We start from the raw sequence: 21,599 nt of genomic DNA on the forward strand, positions 1-21,599 counted from the left end.
ATGTCCAACCAACTACCAGAATCTCTCATTGCACTATTTCAACCTTGTGAAACCCATCAAATTTATCCTTGTCTAAATACAAATCAGCAGTGACAATTCTACACCTTTTAACCAAACCATGGCTAGCAGCATGAGAGCAGCTTTTTTAATCTAGTCTGCTAACAGCAGAGAGCTGCCACCAACTGCTTCCTGCAGCATGGAAAATAAACCAACCTGAATAACATTGGTAAGAAGCGAGAAATGGGTGCTGATAGCTGCATACTGTCAGGTCATAACTGCACAGCTTACAGGCATGCTAACATAAGGACAAAAAGAAAAATAGTAAAAGAAAAACTTTGGTAAAAGTGAGAGGGAGAACACACAGGTCAAACAGATGAAACTTCTTCAATGTACTTCAGAAGTAAGGCCTATGAATACAAGACACTTGTGACACTCCTTTAAAAATAAGTTTTTGTAGCAGCTCTTAAATATTACTCAAGTTAGATCCATCTGCCAAACTAGAAAGGTAACGTTTCATGGACAAGGTCTACACATTTGACATATATCTAGTAAAGAACTTAAACTGAGGAACAGCTTTCCGTAGTAAAAATGGGAAGAAAACATCATAACTAAAAATGACTTATTCATCATTGCTACCTAATGACATACAGCAAATAACATAACTGATGCTTTTAAGACTTGCATCCCTATTTCTCCACTGACAAACTTGTGAAACTTAAAAGGTTTTCTTTGGGTTTAAAACTTTGCTGCATAGCAGTTTAACATAAGCAAGTGAAAAATAAATCCCTATTTATCACTCATTCAGAATATTCAAGAGCTTTACCCTGTACTTGGAAGTCAAACAGGCTTTACTTTGGTGGTAGTGTAAGAGAATCTTTCAAGACATTTTTAAGTTAGAGAGCATGTGATAACTTCAGAATTAAGAACAAATGCAAACGTACCTTCTTGCCTATAATGTAAGGAAAGCAACCAAAAACTTGACATAGCACTCTGCTACTCTTTCATGTACCATTTTCTTTTTCTCAGTTTTAATTAGGTTAATGATGTTAAAGAATACAGATAGTCTGCTGTTGAGATCACATTCTTAACTGTATAGACACTGCTACAAACACATCACTTTGGTCAATGTCAGTAATGCCACCATGATAACTTTATTACACTCTCAAATTAATCATATCCTCATCCTTAAGGAGGCACAATTTAGCCATTTGCACTCAAATATGCATATAAACATCCAAAAGAGTTACCATAACAGTTTTTATTAAAAAACCTAATGTACATGTTTTGCCCCAGCACAGCTATATTCTCCTTAAAAAGTACTGTATGTATCAAACATTTAAGGTTTATCCCATCACTGCCAATTGTCTTTGAAGAGCTGTCAAATACCTCAGACTTTAATCAATGTCAGTACAGTCTGAAGAAAAAGCTCTCAGCTTTTTAAATGAAGAAGCTTACTACGTTCTGACATGAAGACAACATGCCATTAACAAGTAACCCTTGTGTTACTGCATTGTCTCAGGAATTATGTAAATTCCAAATCCCATGTGAGAATTCATACCCTGCATCAAATACAAGATCTGTTATTCAAGTAAATAGAGAGCATTGGAAAGGTCTGTCAACATTCATACTTTTAACAGCTCTTTAAAGAGGTAATGGTGCAGATTACATACAAGCTCTTTGCCTCAGAGTAACACACATTTGAAATTAAAACAAAACATGGAAGACCAATATCTTTACATTTTATTCTTCAGAAAAAGAAGAATCTTAAAGAAAGCATTTAGTAGTCCACTTGTGCTTAAAATATTCAATGCATGAGAAAGCCAAAAGAAAAAAAATACACATTTTTGTACACCATGATCAAAAAGATAACATTATAAATTTTCAGAAATTGCACTGTATTTAGAACACTCTCTAGAATCTGCTCCACTTCTACGTATGGCTACTGAGGCTGCCTGACACAGTTCCTTTTCCAGTTTAATTGCCAACCTGTGGAGGCCCTTCAGGGATCAGTGATGTGAAGAAGGTTGTGATAAAGGACCAAGCAGAAGCCATGAATCCAGGCTGCTGCTCTGTATTGCCATCTTCACCTGCATCTTCTCCGTTGTCTTCATCAATCCCATCATCCATAAGTCGTTCCTTTAAAAACAGAAATTGAAGCAATTCAACTGCTTCTTTTCAGAATTCTGACATAAGGTAACCAGCAGTACCTTCCTACATTAAGTGACTTCTCTCAGAACAACCTCCTGAAGTAACTAGCATGAAGAAAGTCTGTGATTGAAGTAGAGACAATAAGTAATTCTCAGACTGGAGAAATACAGAATTTAAGCAGCAGGCACAACCTGAGGACAATGCTGAAAGCCTTCTAGTTAAGCCAACTCCATTCCACAAAAGCTGGCTTTCTGTCCAGGCACTACAGCATACTTTACAATATAATACATAGGAGTCTCAAAAGACATGTCTGCCCTTACTCACCATCTCTTCAAGATCAGGATTATTTGCATGTTGCCCATCACGGTTCACTTCTGCATTATTGGCTGCCTGTTGTTGGCCTCCCTCTTGCCTAAAGGGAAACCATCCAGCTTGGTGTCTACATAAGAAAGCGGAACAGTTGAAAACCTCTCTTTTGAAAAGAACAAAAAGATTTTTCTTCTACAGCTAACTACTGCAGCAAATTCTGTAAGTATTTTCAAATCAATGAGGTTACATCTATTTTTCTGTAATTCATCCTTCTAGACTGAATGGCTATTCTTCAATGTTTGCATTAAGGTCTTGCTGTTCACAGCCCTCAGTTCCAGAAGACAAATAATGTACCACAATTGGGTGATTAAATATGTAAAATATGGGTCTCCGCCCCATTTTTAAGTACTGAAGTGTTTTCAAAGCCAATCTTAAATTTCTTAGTTTAAATTTAATTTTCTGTGAAAAAATAGCAATTTAAATTTCAGCTAATGCTTGAACCACATCACCAGTGTAAATAAAGTAAGTCTCTCCCATGTTTCCAAGCATCTATATTCTGATTTCAACTACCGTGACCTGTATGAAAGAACAGTCCCAGTTAGGACTGAGACTACAATGTAAGAAAACTCTCAGTGACTGACATCAGTCCAAAAATACCAAGCATTACTTCTGTATTCCGCTTCTATTTACATCAAGGTACCTTCATATGCAAAAGGAAGTGATGACAACAGTACTGGTATTTCTTAACTAAACACAGAATGTACTTAGGTTGTTATGATGTGCAGTTAAAAAAAATTTATGTCTCTGTAATTCTACCAGATCTAGGACACCACCATTTTATAGCACCACTACCTTAACTTTGCCTAAGAAAATTTACTGCACACATCCCATAAGTTATTTTGGAAATATATATGAGCTTTGCTCTGCAATTTCATATCCAAGCAGAAAGTTTAAGTTTATTCAAGTAAATGCTTGACCTATATGAGCTTCCCTCCCCTCACACCCCTGCTTTCTAAATTTTCATCCCAAAATGCCACATTTCAACAATAGTGATCTATTAATATCACCAATATGTAAGAACATTGTGTTTCAGATATAAGAGGTATCCAACTCACTGTAAAAATATTTTGATAATTACTTCTTTCTTCACATCAGTTTCTCTACTTGTTTAAATTTATTTTTTTAACAGACACACCCTACTGTAAAGGAGCAGTGTGTGAATTTTTGCCTATGGATAATTTTTTATTTTAAATGGAATAAACATTAGCACCATACTTCACATCTCAGATCTGCAGCTATACTCAACTGTTGTACTCACAAATAAACCAGCAGCATGGCTCCCATTACCATGACAAACCGACTGAAAGAAGAATAGAAGTATACAATGCTCAGAAGAATTGCTGCTCTAGAGAACGTGTACATCCAGTCCAGCCAGTCCCGGTTGAAGTCCTCTTCATTCACTACTGGGCCACCCTGTGCATTCATCTGAACATTTTGGTTTACAGGCCTGTTTTCCTGGACGGCTACATTTGGCACTGCTGCAGGCTCATTTGCAGGAGCATGTTCTGAGTTTACAGCCTGGGCAACTGCAGATCTTGTTGACTCAGTGCTGGAAGTCACTTGGGCTGAAACAGCAGCTTGGCTAAAAATTTAAACATAAATCTGGTTTGTCAAAAAACATGCACCATAATTACTAAGCCTGTCTTCTTTGCTACAGTTCCAGATATAATACATGTCAAAATAAACTGTATTTTCCCTTGAGTTTTATTTACTAAGACATTAATTTAATTCTAATCCAAGACTAGATTCCATAATCTGCTGGACAAAACTAAGTATAAAACAGAGCTAGACAAAATAAACACAGACATTTTGATCCTGAAAAAAAACATTTAATATATTCTTTTCACTAGTGTAGCTCAGTACTAAGGTAATGCAGACTTACTATTGCATGTAGTACTGACGTACATACATCTGTTGCCACCATATCATCTGTAAGGGACTGAATGCAGGATACACAGAAAATCCAGCAGGAACACCTTGGCCTGGAAACTGGTTGCCTATGTTGCTAGAAAACGATTTAAAGAAAAATATTCAGCTCTGAATTGTGACATTTAAAAAGCGTGCTATTATTAAAAAACAATTAAAGTAGCATTTCTCCTCTCATTTGTTCCCTTAAAATAACACACTGAAATAACAGTGACATCATCCAACCCATTCCAAAAAAAGCATTACATTTTCATAAAAGAAATGAATAAGCAAAGTTATTTCCATAGGAAGAATATTTGGTTCTGTACTTAGTATGTCACTAGCTGCATCTCTGGGACAAAACAATGCTGGAAATTTTTCAAGACTGTGCTAACTGCAGAAATTCTTTCATACAATTCCTTTTAAATTGAGAGATCATCCTTAAAGGTCTACAGGAGGTCAAAAGGGAGAACTTACTATCTTCTATAGCTTTCTTTTAGAAGCAATACCTGAAATATCACTGTGATCAGAGATGTGAAGAAATAACATAAGCAAAAACAACAAACTAATCTTTCAGATACGGCTTCTGAAGATTGCAATTAAGAACACTGTAAAGGATTTACTTCCCCCCTTCAATATTTTGAGCATATGTGATTCTGATTCACATGCAAGAGAGATAAAAGTCCTGCACATTAAGTTTTATGTTTGGTTTTGTCTGCTATTAGACTTCTTATCCTCTCTTACCTCCTAGAGCATATAGCATGTTTTGGCAAGATTTCCAACTCTTTCCCAAAAGATTTTGATGTAGTGAACTGTAGTAAACCAGGACATCTTTCAGGACAGCATGAGAGTATAAAGCATGAAGAAAAGTTTATTCAGACTGCAGGTAGCAAAAGCTGAGACTGCTGTAATTGTACTGCAGACTACACCTGTTCCCTAAGTAAGGCACTCCCTGCAAAGATATCACCAAGAGATTTCATTAGTCTACCAGGCATTCAGATATACACGACATGCCCAGAAAGAAAGATGGGAGGAAGACATTAAAATCTTTTTTCCATGTTACACATGAGTAAGTATTTCACTGTAATTCTCAACAAGAACCTGCCATGCAACTCCATGACCTGTGCTAAAACTTATGTTTGCATTTAGCCATAATCTGTTTTGACAGCAGTTTAGGGGGAAAAAAAAAGCAAAAGTGCTTTCCTGATACCAAACACAAACTAAGACACTCACAGGCATTATTCAAGGTTTATTTTAAATGCTGAAAGGGTTAACTAGCAGCCCTGCTGATGCTATTTATTTATGCATAATTAACATGTTGAAACAGCTATGCCATGAAACTACTGTTGAAAAACATTAATCATGATTTACAGTTGCAAGCTATAAGAATGTGTTTTTCTATCCCTGGAACTGGTAAACACTTGGACAGGTAAGCCTCCTCCAAAATTCACAAAACATTTGACCTCAAAATGTAAAGATTATTTAAATATTCTACATGAGTGTCATTAAGTACTGTGCTGAGACCAATCACTGAGCAGTGTCTCAATTTCAAGCAGGTAGAGCATCACATGGGGTTTTGAACAGGCAGGATCACTCACTTCTACCTCAGTCACCAAAATGCAATACTACTCAACTTGCCAGGGTGAGTTCTGAAGGAATTTGCCACTTCCTTTTCTCATCAGATACAGATTTTAGGGTTCTTCCTTGTAACTGCTATGTTGACCTCAAAAAAAGTTAGAGGCCTTTATCTAACAGCTTGCCCTCACAGATACATCTTTTAGAAATATTAACGGATTTGAGCCTCGCCTCTCTTTCAAACTCTTTTGAAAGCTGCTTTCTTGATGTCTCAAAGCTTAATTAATAGTAGATTAAGCAGCCAGTCAAACAAGACAAACCACAGAAGTTCAGTTGTGTCATGTGTTCTTTCACATTCAAATATTGTGGTGGGTTTTAAATTTTTTTTTTCCCCAACAGCTTTTCTAGAAGACGTGACTTTTTGAGAAGCAAGACTTAATTTTTCAAGACTTGGCTCTGTTAATTGAGCAAAAGTAGACTCGCTTACAACTGGCTTCTGGCTTAGAATGCCAACTAGTACAGCAGTATTTTGTTTGCTCATCAAAAATCAAATGTAGGCAGATGTTGTCAGTTATACAGCTATTACAGCTGCCATGATATTAAGTAAGCTTATGAAATTCAGAAACATCACTTCACACTGTAACAATGTATTTCAGTGAGAAGAACCTCCACAGAGGAAAAGGATCTTCTCAGCAAAGCAAGGCAGCTTGCTGTACAAGGAAAAAGTAAAGTAGCACAATACTTTCTCCTCCTCTTTTTCCAAAAGGAGGAGAAAGAGGTAGGAAGCAGAGTATTTCAAAAGAATGGCAGCAGCGTAAGAACAAAGAAGCAGACAGGATCTGTACAGGCATTCCAAGACTGGAGAACAAAGCAGAGCAGACAACAGAAGAACAGTTGGATAAGCCAGAAAACAGTTCAAATGGTAGAGGTAGCTTCAGAATATTCTAAAAAGACACATAGTGCTCCTCAGGATGGCTAAAAAGTACAAAACGACTTCTTCTGGTCTAAGGAGGACACCCAAATGAACTAACCTGCACTGAATTTGAAGGTAAGGCTATCACAAAGATACTGCTCACTACTAGTGAAAAAACAAGAATTTTTATTCAGACTTAAAAGCTTGGGATATCAATTTCAGGTGGTATTTCAGCATCCTCCACCATGATATCTGCTACTTAGAAGAAAATACAGAGCCAAAGGTGACTGATGCAGCAATGTATTTATGTGCTAGGATATACTGCATGCTGCCAGTATGTTATTTTGTTGTTTGCTTTCAAACATTACTGTGTGCACAATACAAAAGCATTTCACTAGATGGGCCACCCACACTTGACAAATTATTTCACTGCCTTGATATCTCTTGTCTGTTTACTGCTTCCAAGTGCTCTCCAGTCTCAAATGCGAACCCTGTCAGGGCTGAGCCCATGTGTTCTGTTGGTACATGTGCAGCACAGGCCCTGATCCCAACAAAGTCCACAGGAGCAGACAATGCTGTGCTTGCTCCTCACAGCTAAAGACTCACCTGGTACATACATAAACTACTTGTCCAGTCCCACCTCAAAATTTGGATTTCTTAAAAACAGCATTTGCAAAAGCTTAAAAGCAACAGAAGGTTTTAATTTTTTCCACTGTAATACTTCAACAATCTGAACTAAACGCTGTTTTCCCAAAGTATGTTCAACTCTCACACTGCAGCTTTAAGCCAGGAGCTGAAGAAACATCGAAACTGTAATTTAATCATCTAACATCCACACTACTTATTTGTACAAATCAATCAAGTATTGCAAAATACCCAAGGAAACTGACCCTTACATAAATTATCAAACAGCTGGAGATCCTTCCCTATCAATAGTGCCTATATTTCATCATGCAGCTAGAATAAAAATTGTTTGGTCATGAAAATTAAAAGAAAAATCAACAAAGTAACACCAGTTTCAGCTATGAATCTTCCCTTTCCTAACAAGTCTTGATCTGCATATAAATTACATTAAAGCTAGATCCCATTGCCCCAAATTATGTTTAAGTGACAGCTAAAAAAAGAGAGGGCATTTCTTACTGCTGGAATACAAGCAGCAGTGCCTAAAATCAAAAGCAGATGCATCTGAAAAGATTACTGAAGCATTAAAAAGGGTTCTTAAAGAAGCAAGCAGGCTCCAGCAGGCATTGGGCATAGATTATTTAAAGGTGAGCAGAGCCAATACCCAACAGTCTACAAAGATCTACTTCAAGTTCTGACAGCATTCCATTAAAATACTTTCCAAAAAAAAAAGGAAAAAGGCCTAGAATTATTTAGAGTTTGTTTATTTTGGCATTTCTGTTCAGATTAGGAATGCACTCCTGTAAACCTCCAGTCACTTGCTCTTACTACAGTTCTGTTTGCACCACAGAATGCTCTTGGAACACCATCTGGATTCCTTCTGGATTACACAAAATTGAAATATGTGATTTGGGTGCACTAATGCTAATGCACCACAAACGCAAGCAGGACCCTATTCCAGGTAATCAAGCTAGAAATAGTCCAAGTAGGATTGAAACCCCTAAAATATGTACAGTCATGTCAGGTTCTCAGCACTTCTTTCAGCCTGCAAATCCACTCCTCTCAATCCACATTACATGCTAGACATAGCAAGTCATAGACTTAGTATTTTTAATGTAAGTTATTCCTTCCAAGACAGCAATGTCTCCCAAACTGACACAAATTAATTCAGCCCAAAGACTAAATAATGGTTCTGCTGCCTTTTTGAAGTCCACAGCCTATTCAGTTCACCACACATAACAAACTCACTCAGAATGTCTACGTGAAAAGCTAATTAGAAAAATGTTAAAACATCTTAAGAGATTAGTCATTCATACAGCACATAATAAATTGCTTCTGGAATTAATTCACATTACACCAACAGCAGTCTTGACAGTCAACCTGGTGTCACCTAGCTTTGTCAGAAGGGTAAGTATGACCACATCTGTGAAGATGCATTTGATCAGAATAACGTAAGTCTCCACCCACTCTTGCCAGCAGATAGTACATTTCAGATGATAAAAAAAAAAATTAACAAATTCAAGATGAAAACTAGCAAGAACAGTAAAGACTCAGTTAACTCTAATGAGAGCATGTAAATTAAACCAAACATTTTTCAAGTTTCAACAGCTCTTGGCATCTGTTTTCTTTAGAGCAACTGAAACAATGTTACTGTTAGCACATTCATATTTTAGGGGATTTTGTTTCAACATTCTCCAAAGTAGGTTTCTAGAATCTATACAGTACTGGGAGAACACCTTGTCAGAAAGGAAACTTCAAAGTGCTCACTGAAGAAATGACAGCTATCATCTCAGGACACACCATCCTCCTGTTTTCCCCTTGGAAGAAGCTACTAGTACTGCTACTAAGAACAAAAACATGTTTAAGCAGCTGCTAAGGTCACATGGCTTAAAATTTCTAAAGCTGCTTCTTAAGCACAAAAAGAAAAGACAGAATTTTAACAGTTATGTAATAACTGACCTGATCTAGATCTGGTTACCTTTCACTGGTATGTATGAAAATCCTTAAACATTCTGTTGTAGATACACAAGTACCCAAAACACCTGCATATCATTTCTACAGTTGAATCAAATACGGAGAAATTAACAATTACATCTCTTAGGTGTAAAAAAACTAGAAACCATCGTATTCTGCTAACAATTTAGTGTTGGCTGCTAAAATAAAGGACAGAAAAGACAACCAGAAGTAATAATTCTATCAGTTACATTACTAACTACATCTACAAGACATATTAAAGCTGCACTTGTTCAAGAAAATTGAGGGCAGGAAGCATAAAGAAAAATATTAAAAAATCAGCCTGAAGGGGAGCACCAAGAGCGCTTCCTCTTTGACTGACTCCTGGCTAAAAACACTAATTTTCATATGAGAACTTTTCTAATCTGACTTATGCTTCAAGGTGAACTAGCCAAATGGTTTTCCAGACTGAAAGAAACTTAATTGCAACTGAACATTTAAAGCACTGTAAAGAATATCAAAGACTGGGGATTGCTTCAGTCTCACTTACCCTTGCATTAAATAAGGGAACTGGTGGCTTGGCATGGGATTGCTGTGTGCTTGTGGAAGATTACGATGCCTCACTCCATCTGCACTAGTGTTCAAAGATGTAGAAGAAGCTTCTTGGTTTGTGGGTGAGGCAGCAGTTGATCCAGAACGGTCTAAATTCTTAAAAATAAATAAAATCAAGGTTGTGGATCTTTTGCCACAGTTACAAGATTTACTACTGTGTCTTAAAAAAACTACTTGCTTTAATGTTTTGTCACAAGTTTTATTAAGAGTGTAAATATTGGGTAAGTCTTCTGTGGTTTTATTGGTTCTGGCAAGCCTTAGTAAAAACAGAAATTCAAAATTGCACTCAGGTGCAAGAGGGAAAAAAAAAGAAAGTATTTTTCAGAAAGACTCAACACTTGATAGTTTCCAGAGAAAACCACAAGTCATTGGGAATCATAGTTTCAAAAAGCTGAAGCAAACTAAAATTTAATTGAAAGAATATTTAGCAGGAACAAAAATTCTAGTGGCTATTGTTAACAGAAGTAATTACAACTTCAGGATATGACTGTTTTCAGAGACAGTGGCTTAAAATACCATTCCTCTAGCCTTATCTTTAGTTACCTCTTCTACTCTTCACCCTCTTCATTGTGCCAGCTGCCCAATCCAAATTGTTGCGCTTACACTGGAAGGGGGCTATCAAGGGGAATAGGGAAACAGCTAGAAATTACTTAGGCTCCAAGGAACACAGCTGAAACTAGTATCAGACCTCTGATACCTACCTGGCTTCTAAACCATCACCATAACAAGATTACAATGGGGCCATTGAGATGCATTATTTCAGTTTTAATAAAGCCCCAAATCCTGTTGCTAAGAATTACTATAATATTTACTTAGTAAAAAATCCTCTTTAACTATGACAACTCAGGAAGTGAGGAGGTGCAATTACTTAAGACATCCATATCACATCTGCCCTACAAAGAACACAAGTAAAATTTACTGTTAGACAGTGGGGGTGGGGAGGAATAAAAACAAAAAAACAAACAGAAGGCTTTGGGTTTAGGCTGTTTTCTCCAAAGCATTAGGGACTTAGCACTTTGCATACTGCCTGCTTTAAGAAGCCATCAATACAGTCATTCAAATAGAACATTGATGACTAATGTACACAGCAATAAAACACTTGCCAAGCTGGCTGCCTGTGTCCTGCCTGTAGACAGAAATATAAATAAAGCCTTTGAAAAGATGTTGCAGCCACAGTACCCTCTCTACCACTGTCTGAACTGCTTGTGTTTCTGATTGTCACATAGCAGCCTGACACAGGCTGACAGAATGAAGACAGACAGCTTCAAAGGCTATTTCCCACATGCTGACAATCCATACATGTCAGATGAAATGTACCTACACTGGTATTGGATATATCCCTTTCAGACTAACCTTCAAGGGTTGCTTAGTGATATTGCCAATTCTGGAAAAAAAAAAACAGAACTACCAAGTTTTCAACAGAAATCATAACTGCTTTTAAAACACAATACCATCAAAGATCATCATCATTTTCAGAGGGTGTGAGGAGGGGAAGGTTCAAAACACCATAAATAGACATGTTCTGTAAACAATTGAACTAATAAAAATGTTAAGAACACTTCCTATTTTTGACTGTCTTACAAACGCTATGACTAGCTCCATGTTCATACATAAATACTGGCCAATTTCTATCAAATAGAAAAAAAATTGGCCAAGTTCCACCTGTATCTCATGACAACAGCAATACTTTGACTGGTCTCTCAAATTTTCACAAAACAAATCTCAATTTAGTTTTCCTAAAATTCTGAATACACTGCAATTTCTGCCAAAGATACAGGGATATGGAGAGAAAGGAAAGTGTACTTGTCAATTCAGTGTTAAAAAGAAAGAATAGCTTAGGAAAAGTAGTGCTTTATAATCTAATAAAAATAACTATTACAATTTGAAAAAGGTCATATTTGTTTAAATAAAATTACATCCTTAAATAATAAAATCTAATTGTACAAATTCATATGGCATGCTCTATTTTCAACACACCATTTTACAGACCAATATAAAAAGTTAAAAGATAAATTAACGGCAAGATCCCTTAGCATAACAGGAATTTACGTCCTGTGTATGAAAAAACTCACTGAGCTACTGCTGGAGGTGGACGTTCCATGACCTTCTCTACTGGTGCTGGGTTTTGGAGAACTTGGGGGTGTCCGAGATGTACATACCAGGTGAACCATATGATATTCATCTTGCTAAAAATTTAAAGAAATTGAAGAGCTAAAGCAACAATATTGGAGAAACTTACAAGTAAAAAAAAAAGTCCTTAAAAATTCAAAGTTGCAAGCACTAAAGAAACATTATACAAAAAAAGACCATAAAGCAACACTTGAGACCAGCACAAGAGAATCCTACTGTTTCACAACAAATGTCTTCTTAGAAGCTGTCCACAATAACATATGGAACATTGACTTTATCCCAGTTTTCCCTAAAACTGTAGTACAGCAGAACCAATGGCAGGGCTTCAGGAGAAGCATGAAGAAGCATATCACAAGCTTTAAGTTTTATTTTGGAAAAATCTCACACCTTTTACAGGGCTCAGTTTACCTGAAGTTAAGAATGCTTACATTTGCACTGAAATCTATGAAGAAGGTTATTGAATAGAGACATCAGGGTACATGAAAAATGTAAACACTGGAATTCTACAAGCAGACCAAGATAGGAACAATGTGCCAGCCATTGCATTCACCATTGCATGTTAGGCTTGAGCTAAGCTTGACATGCAACTGAAGGGCACCTGCAGATATTCCATGCTAAGGGAATGCTATTCAAAGTGCTAGGTGGGGCTTAAGTATGCCTAAATGTGCTAGGTGGGGCTTGACTATCCCTAGATATTTGAAAGTGAGGAAGCAAATGCATGCCACCACTTGAAGCCATGTAGCAAGGCCATGCCAATTCTGCAGGAGCATGCTCACCCCCAGTCTGGAGGCCATAACTTCAGTCTGAAGCTATTTCACTGTATAAAACACCCCCCTTCCATGGCCATAGCAACACAACAGCCATGGCTGTGTATTTAAATTGCACACTGCAGCTTCCTCAGTAATTAAATTTTAAACAAGAGGAGCAACAAAAACACCCCTCTATCCTCTTCTGAAATCAGCATGGTGCAGGCAAGCTGCCATTTTTAATGAGATGACATTCAGAAAATCTGCATTTGGAGGGTTTTTTTAAAACTATATATAAATGTGCTATAACAGCCACTTACCCATTTTTATGGTTTTGATCTTTAGGAATAGAGAAAACTAAGAAAATGCTTTTATACATCACTGTGCATTACTGCTAGCACAGGCAATGCACACTCAGTCATTTGAACTCCTCCCCATGTACTGGCCTCTAACCCCAAGCACAAGCCTCACTGCTACATTAAGTGTAATTTCTTACCAGTCAGTGATAGCAAGGATCAGAAAGCACTGAACACAGGTGATCAGCACTTTGACCATGTCAAAAGCCTTGAACCTAACTAATCACCTTTCTCCTAGATAAGAATTTACGCCCCAGGGAAAGGCAAGGGAAGGTAGGCATACCACTGGTTAGCCTGCAGCATACACCTTTATTAAATGTGGCAGTTTATTGTAACATACTTCTATTCATATGTAATGTGTTGGACACCACTGTGCTAGAAGAGTGCCACAACTTTCAGCCTTGAAGCATTTTGTATCGGTGAAATGACACTGGTTAGTATCAAGGAGCAAGTATCACAATGATAGACTGAGCGATTTAGTAAGTCCTCAGATAATATTAGGAGTTTATAGATAATCCAGTAGGAATATTTTGGCAGAGAAGGAGAATGAACTTAAGCTTAATCATATTTTTCCAAAAGCTCTCAAAAGCTTTAGCACAAAAACTCCTCCTCTTCCAACACAAATTTCTAACTTTATGCTAAAGACTGGTGTGTTTCCAAATTCGCCAAATTTCTTTAACTACACCCAAGGTCTGTAACTGCCATTATGGCATTAAAGCATTATGCCAATGCTTTAAAGTCAAGCACAGCCCCTGTATGGTGAAGTAAGACTTTAGTTACAAAGTTTCTCCTCCAGCATATAAAAAAGTTTTTCTGGCTTGTTTTCTAAAGCCAGCATGCCGCAAGTAGGCCAAGTCAATTTAAGGAATTCAGATTTAATTTTGTCCTTAACAAGCAAAACCAAGCTTTGAGATAAATTCCATAAGCATTTCCTTGAACATTTAAACAGTACAGGGCATACACTGGTTTGCAATAGCCCAGCTTCAGTTTTCTAGTAAACCTATACATAGTAAACTGCAAACATTTTCTTTGGTAAGAAATTTAATCCCATTTAATAAAATCTATTTCAGAATAAAGATTATAAAGTGTTAGTCTGCTGAAGCAATACTCAAGACCCCTCTGTATCTGTTTCTCCATCTTAATATGGAAATTCAGGTGACCATTTTCACTAAAGCACCACCCGTGTTTGGAGACTTTCCTCCACGGGAAGTTTTAAAATGTGACCCTCACACTCTTGCAGCCTATATATTAATTTTTGCCTCAATACAGTACAAAAAAAGTATCCTTACCAACAGCCAGTTACTGTATTATAGATAGAGTTCATCTATTTCATAGGATTAAAAACTGTGCAAGGACCAAATGTATTTCCCCAGTAACAGCTATTGGTTCATCCTGAGCTGTTTACAAAGAATTTAGACAACTCAACATAATGCACCATGTTTCCTGCCACCACCAAAATTGAAACAAAAGTTCTTTATAATCTAACCTAAATGTCTTGTTCTACACATTTTTAAGAACTTTGCTAACTCAATGAAGTCCTTATTACTTGGTATCAATCTAAGCTATTTGAGCCAGTTTGAAAACCAACTGCATGTATTCCAACACTTCTGCATGAGATGACACACATATTCAGAATTGGGATCTAGATGTTGACTGAAGAATCCAAAATCAGACTAACAGAATTATTTGTTCCAATAGGAATCAACAGATTTTTTTAAAAAGTATGAAATCAAAAGAGCAAAAACTAACAAAGTTTCAAACATCATCAGGAATGGTTAACAGCTGCCAAATCAAAACCAAGACAACAAACAGCCTTCCCAGGAAATTATTCAGGAATTGAGAATTCTTGCTTCTCCATAATTAATATATTAGTCTTTACCTGGTTACACAAGTGCTTACACTTTTGACTTAAGTTCTGGATTTGAACCTCTGAGAATTTAAATTATGTCTCAAATCAACACAAACATGTTGTATTATTCCATTTATGCGACAGTGGTAACTGTCCAAACAAGATAAGGCCAGGCTGGAGCTCTAAGCAACCTGGTCTAGTGTAAGGTGCCCCTGCCCAAAGCAGGAGGGTTATAACTAGAAGATCTGTAAGGTCCCTTCCAACACAAATCATTCCATGATTCTGTGATACACAACATATCACTTGCTTGGACTTAGCATAGCCTACTTGCTCTCCCACCATTTGGAAACATGCCTCCTCAATCCACAAGTATCATAATCCCACACACAAGGCATACTTGAAAATACATGTTCCGGAATATATCAACATTATATGGTTACATCTCTCAATATAACAATGAAAAATTTAAGTTAAATAACAAATATAAACTCCTATTTCCCAAAAATTTTGATCAAATATTTTATGGTGTTGATGTAAAGCTTACTTTTCTGAGAACATCTTTCAGCTGCAGATGATCAGGAAGCAGTCTGCCAGAATACACCAGTCTCTGATCCTTTGTAGACTAGGAGATGGGGACAAAGAAAGTAATTTAGCTTTTCTCCTGCTGCACAGGTATATAGGTGGAGATAAAAGGAATTTTCTCATCTGCAAATGCTAAGTCCAATCACCAACAGACATACTTAAGAACATTTCAGAGGTTTCACAAGTCCAACTCACAAATTACTTCTGAAAAAGAATTATCCTATTAAGCACTCAGCAAGAGTGCCATAACAATCCACAAGGGTAAATGCTTTTCAAGAAAATTTCTGAGTACATTCAATAATTCCTGTCTTTTAGTGATTTGTTCTTTACCCTGCTCCTGGTCCCATACACCTTCTGAAAATATAGATGGACAAGTGGCTGGGGCAAAGAAAGTTAGCAGAACAATGGAATGCCAATTAAAATACATAGAGGAGCACAAATTGCAGTCTTTTTCAACAAAGGACTTCTGTTATTAGTCCTTTCCCCCACCTTCAAACGCCCTGCAGAAAAAAAAACAACCCAAAAAACTAAAACCAACATCATTACAAAAAACAAGGAGGACATCATTAAAAAGCAAGAAGCAGCAAAAGCATTTTTTTAAGGTAGCCTTCCAACTTGGCTAATTTTTTTTCCTATTTTTACAGTTTCCAAGTTTAAAATAATCTAAATTTGTAAACAAAGATTTTTTTTTTTTACAAATTATATACTGTTCATATTTTAGTAACTTTGGACTATTCCACACAATAGAAGTAACAGAATTATTTTAAAGGAAACTATTTTACATCCCTATCTGGAAGCAAGATGTGCAGTATGCTAAATCAAGGAGTTTAATCAGTCAAACAAAATAAAGAAAAACAAACAAATGCTTAAACAAAGAAACCTAGCCTAACAGCAATGGAACAGACACGCATTATCAGCATGAACTATTTGAAGAATTCCCCCATCATGCAAACACCAAGCCTTACACCTCTCCTCTTCCTATCCCAGCCTTCTACTGCCCACTCTACAGTCTTGCTCATGCTAATACTAAGACAAATAGCTGAGCCCCAGATCTCTGTGATTAGGCAACGCTTTCACAAAAGTTTTGACTTTTTCTTTCAATAGCCTTCTACAGATCCCAAATAATTTAGCAGAATACAGAAATGTTACAAAACTGTTTGTGTTTTTTTTAACCTGGAAAAAAATGGTCATATCATTAGAACAAACCAGAGATACTCAAAGCAAATAATGCTAATAAGTACTCAGGAAATCTGAATCCTTAACTTTTTTCCCAAACCATACTAGCCATTCATGATTAAATACATGTTTTTTAAAAAAAATAACCTGCCACATACTGCACAGAACTGTTTATCACTTCTATTTAAGAGTAATTTTCTCTACTCTTCTGCACTTTTCTGATTTTTTAATTAGTGGCCTGCCGCACTCCTAATGGAGCTTTCTACATAGTTACTTTCAATTGTTCTCTTCAGTACCTCATGAACCAGTCCTTCTTCCATCCCCTCTACTTAAAGAATCTTCTCAAACAAGATACAAGTAATTTTTAAATATGACTATTTTAAAGAGGTGAAACTGGCAAAATTAGAACAGCCCCTCAAAGCTGACTACACAGCCTTCAGTAATGCATTTCAACTTCCTACAAAACCACAAAAGAAAAGGTTAAACACATGTTGAGTACTTTAATAGGGAAGATGAGGCCTTAAACCCTATGCGCCTCCCTTCATAAATTAAATACCTACCTGAGAACTAAAGGATTATCACTTGCAATTCTCAGGTTGAAAGCCTGCAATTCTGAAATGGACGTTTATTTTTTTTAATGCAGATGGAAGAAGAGGTAATAAATGTGGAAACACAGTAGCTCACATATATGCCAAAGTAAATGGAAAAGGCACTCAACTCATCCTCTGCCAGAGGAAATTTCACTACCACACCTCCTGCTTCAAGAACAGGATGCTCACTGCTAGCTGAAACACTGAACTGTGATGGAAAAACACCTCAAACCACATAATTAGAGAAGCCCCATTTTCAGAAGAAAGCACATGGCATAAGAAAAAAAAATATTCTAGAACCTAGAGGGAGATGGGAGACAGTTTGCAGATCAAAATCCAAAATGTATGTATTCAAAACTAAGAACACCAGAGCTACTGGTTTGGAATTTTTTCCTCCATTTTTCATGCAAGACTTCTTTTGCAATGCTTAGTCCAAACTAGCTATGCCCAGCACATTACCAAACACCAAACCTAAGTCAGTGTAGCACTATTCTGTAGGAACACAGGCAATCTCTGACCTATACAGTTGCAGCTACCAGACAGGTATTATTTTAGTTCACCAAGCCTCACTCCCATTCTTCCATAGCTAATAAAAATCAAGACAACCACATCTAGTTAGAACTGCAGGCAAATGCTAGATGACAAGTACTGTGGGAAATGAGAAACAGCAGTTTTAAATTACTCTTTATGGGTGTAATCAATGCAGCAGCTAATGCACTGAAGGTAGGATCTGCCAGACTGAGACATATTCCACATAAGTATTTCATTTAGGGACATTGTAACTACAGTACTCTAGCTGTGAAAACTGGTTCAGACAGGAAGCAAAAGTATTGACGAATGTGAATCTTAGCAAAGACTCACAAACTAATTTAACACTCTTCTGAACCTATTTAGCTTATTCAAGTACTTACTTTGCAAAGTATATCAACTTTGATAACAACTAAACCAATCTAAATCTGCCTGTATTTGAAATTTGTATGTATTTAGGCAATTAATTTACACAAAATAATCTGGAAAAATCCCAAACAACATTGCCTCAAGACCTAACTTCTCATTTGCCTATTCTAACCACCTCACTTTCTAAAAACATAAATTGTAAATTTAATTAGGACACTTACAGTTATCATAATTTACTGATTAATTTGCAGATGCACATACAGGAATGAGGTTCAAGTCACACAGAAAACTTGCAATACTATGTATAGCAATGACAGCAACTGATTTCTATTTTACACTCTTGACTTCAAGAACACTGCAAGGCCTGTAGTCTCTGCGTTCTGGTGTATTCCCACCACCTTAAAACAGCATTGTAATAGAAATTATTTCCAGGACCTATCATATTGAGGGAACAGAGAAATCAAGCTTTTAACACTGATCTAGTTTAAAAGGGAAAAAAAAAAAAAAGGGAGGGGAGCTCCTAAAAGCAAAAGGACTTACATTTGAAAAATGCAGTAGCACTCAAAATATATCAAGACAAAAATATACTTTTTAATTTTACTATGCATAGGAGCCATCCTATTAAACACCCTTCTCCTCTCCCATGTTACTACTTTAATTTGAAAGGTCCTGTGAAATAAAAATACTGTGTTTAGTTATTGGTTTAATTGCAAGTGCAGTAAATCCAAATTAAATTGGAATTACTGAGACAGTAATTAAAGAAACTCCCCATTCTTTAACCCAGAACAAACTTGAGTATGCTGAACTGGTCATGCAATACTGAGAGGTATGTTGAGGAATCTATTTTCAACAGAAGAAAGATGTTTCAGGAAACTGAAATTTAACACTATAGTACTGTTTAAAGCCTACAGTGCAACACGAAAACCTCTTGTTCATTAAGGTTCTTTCCATTCAGGAGCTCAATTTAGCAGGATCACTCATAGGACAAGTAAGAAAACTATGTTTAAACACAAACACTCCCTGGAGGAAATTCTAGTGAGGAGGACAAAGTAGGAATCAGCTGGAGTGGTATTTTTGTTTTCCATAGAAGACAGGCTCTTTCAGCAGAGAATTACCCACAGCAGTAACTATATTCACAAACTCTCACAACTGTTTAACAAATGTCAATGTACCAGTGACACAGCCCAAGTTGCTGGCTGCTTTTCTTCTTCTTTCTCCAAAAGGCAGAACCCTTTTTGAGACAAAGCAACCATTTTATTTTCCTATGTCAAAAAATCAACAATGACAGTAATTCTTCTACTGAACTAGGTGAAAAATAATTTAAAATATAAATGCCACCTTCTTCTCATATTTTCTAAAGCCTGGTTGTAGGCCCCACATACTGCTGCAGTTCTCATACAGTTCTCTGGAACAAATTTTTAAATATACTGTTCTGCATGACTGCCGTTCTACACATATACAGTATTATCATCTATTGCCTATGCTTTTTCATAGCCCCTTTTAATTGCCACATTTACAATTTAAGAGTAATTCCGAAATAAACCGTATTCCCCTCAGAAACACAAAAAGCTGTAGGTATTAAGTTTCAAAATACAGTCACAGCTGTCATACAAGTTTGTATAACACCTGACAGCAGAATTTTCAGCACAATCTCAAGAAAAATGGCTTTTCAAATAGGAAATAATTTCGGAGGTTGTTCAACTACATAATTTCAAGTAATTTTATGAATAAACATCTATCTGCTCCACATACCAATGAACTCCCTAGATCGTGTTAACCTTAAGTATATTGCTTGCACTTTAGAACAGACAGAACTCTTAGCCAGTGCTCTTAGATTTACAAAAATCAGTCTCAAATTCAGTTAACTGAGATACCTAAATCTCAGTTCCCAAAAAAAAAAAAAGATAAGTGAAGCATTAGTAAGCATCTTTAGCGATATCGCCCTTCTGGATGCTACACTGCGATCTTCTCACACGATGTAAAAGAGCAGCTTCATATTTGTTACACTGCCAACTTCCCTGGAAGCAGAGGGCCGGCCATCGCCTTTACGCAGGTCACACTCTTCAGCAGCAGGGCTCTTGTTTGTTTATTTAACAAGGCTTAGGGGACTTGTCCCCAAGTCCGACAGACAAGGCGAGGGAAAAGGGCTGGCCAACAACTCACCGGTTTACTGGGGTACACCTTGGAGAGGTGGGACTTCAGCTTGCCCACAGTCCACTCCAGAAAGCAGCTGATGGTCTGGTCGGTGTATTTCTGGTTGGGGGCCTTGATGATGAGGGTCACCGGGTGCTCCACCACGCTCTGGTCCATGCTGCCCGCGGGGCCCGGCCGGCCCTGCCCCGCTCTCCCCCTCCCGGGGACACGACGCCGCTCCAACCTTTGGGGGGCGTCCAAAGGCCTCCGGGCGGTTTCAGCGGCCGGGGGCGAACTTCCCGGGGGAGCTGGGGGAGCCCATCCCCGTGCTGGCACTCCGGGAACCGCAGCCACAGGAGATCACAACCTCATCCACCACGCCCGAAGAAGAAACAACGCGGCACCCGGAACACACCCGTCCAGGCCGAACCCCTGCACCCGCGGCACCGCCTCGGCCTGCGGCCGCTGCCGCCGCGTAAAATGGAGGCCGGAAGCGGCGCCGCCGCTGCCCCCGCCCCGCGCCGCTCCCGCCGAGCGGCGCCCGGGGGCGCGCGCGGGCCGCAATGGCGGGTGGGGGCTGTGGCCGTGGGTCGCGCTACGGGGTGTGGGTGTTCACCGGCTGCTCAGGTCGCTGTGCTCATTCACAAGAAGGTCTCGGCCACTGGAAAGCTTAAATGCTTCTCAGCATGGGAATTAAAGCTTTGCTGCTTGTGTGTCTTGTCTCCGTCGCCGTTGCGTGGGAATGCCGCAGTGTAGTTATCCCAAATGTTCTTGTGAGGTCAGGAAATGCTATTTTATAACCAGATTGGAGGCCACTGAATCACAAAGAATCACCAAATCACAGAATAGTTTGGGTTGAAAATGATCTTAAAGATCATTCTTGTTCCTTGCCAAGGGCAGGGACATCTTGCAGTAGGGCCAGGTTGCTCAGAGCCCCATCCAGCCTGGCCTTGAGCAGTACCCAGGATGTGGCATCCACAGCTTTCGTGGGCAACTTGTGCCAGTGCCTCACCACCTTCACAGTAAAAAATTTCCTCCTCGTGT

The 21,599-nt window shown here is 37.9% G+C and overlaps 1 protein-coding gene across 2 annotated transcripts; it reads right to left on the minus strand.

Annotated features, from left to right (window-relative positions):
- Window positions 1-1,128: 1,128 nt before the first annotated feature.
- On the minus strand, window positions 1,129-21,048 carry HERPUD2 (HERPUD family member 2). Of its 2 annotated transcripts, none has more exons than XM_053992477.1 (8): window positions 20,586-21,048; window positions 15,722-15,799; window positions 12,169-12,282; window positions 10,035-10,192; window positions 4,400-4,522; window positions 3,776-4,099; window positions 2,473-2,560; window positions 1,129-2,136 (listed from the first exon to the last, which is right to left on the minus strand). In XM_053992477.1, the coding sequence occupies exons 1-8, from the start codon at window positions 20,730-20,732 to the stop codon at window positions 1,975-1,977; spliced, it is 1,194 nt and encodes a 397-aa protein (XP_053848452.1). In that variant the 5' UTR covers window positions 20,733-21,048; the 3' UTR covers window positions 1,129-1,974. The 2 variants fall into 2 exon arrangements, with proteins under 2 accessions (XP_053848452.1, XP_053848441.1); XM_053992466.1 differs by having other exon boundaries at window positions 2,473-2,587.
- Between the last annotated feature and the right edge of the window lie 551 nt (window positions 21,049-21,599).

Source organism: Vidua macroura, chromosome 1 (assembly GCF_024509145.1).
Source record: "Vidua macroura isolate BioBank_ID:100142 chromosome 1, ASM2450914v1, whole genome shotgun sequence".
Taxonomy (NCBI): domain Eukaryota; kingdom Metazoa; phylum Chordata; class Aves; order Passeriformes; family Viduidae; genus Vidua; species Vidua macroura.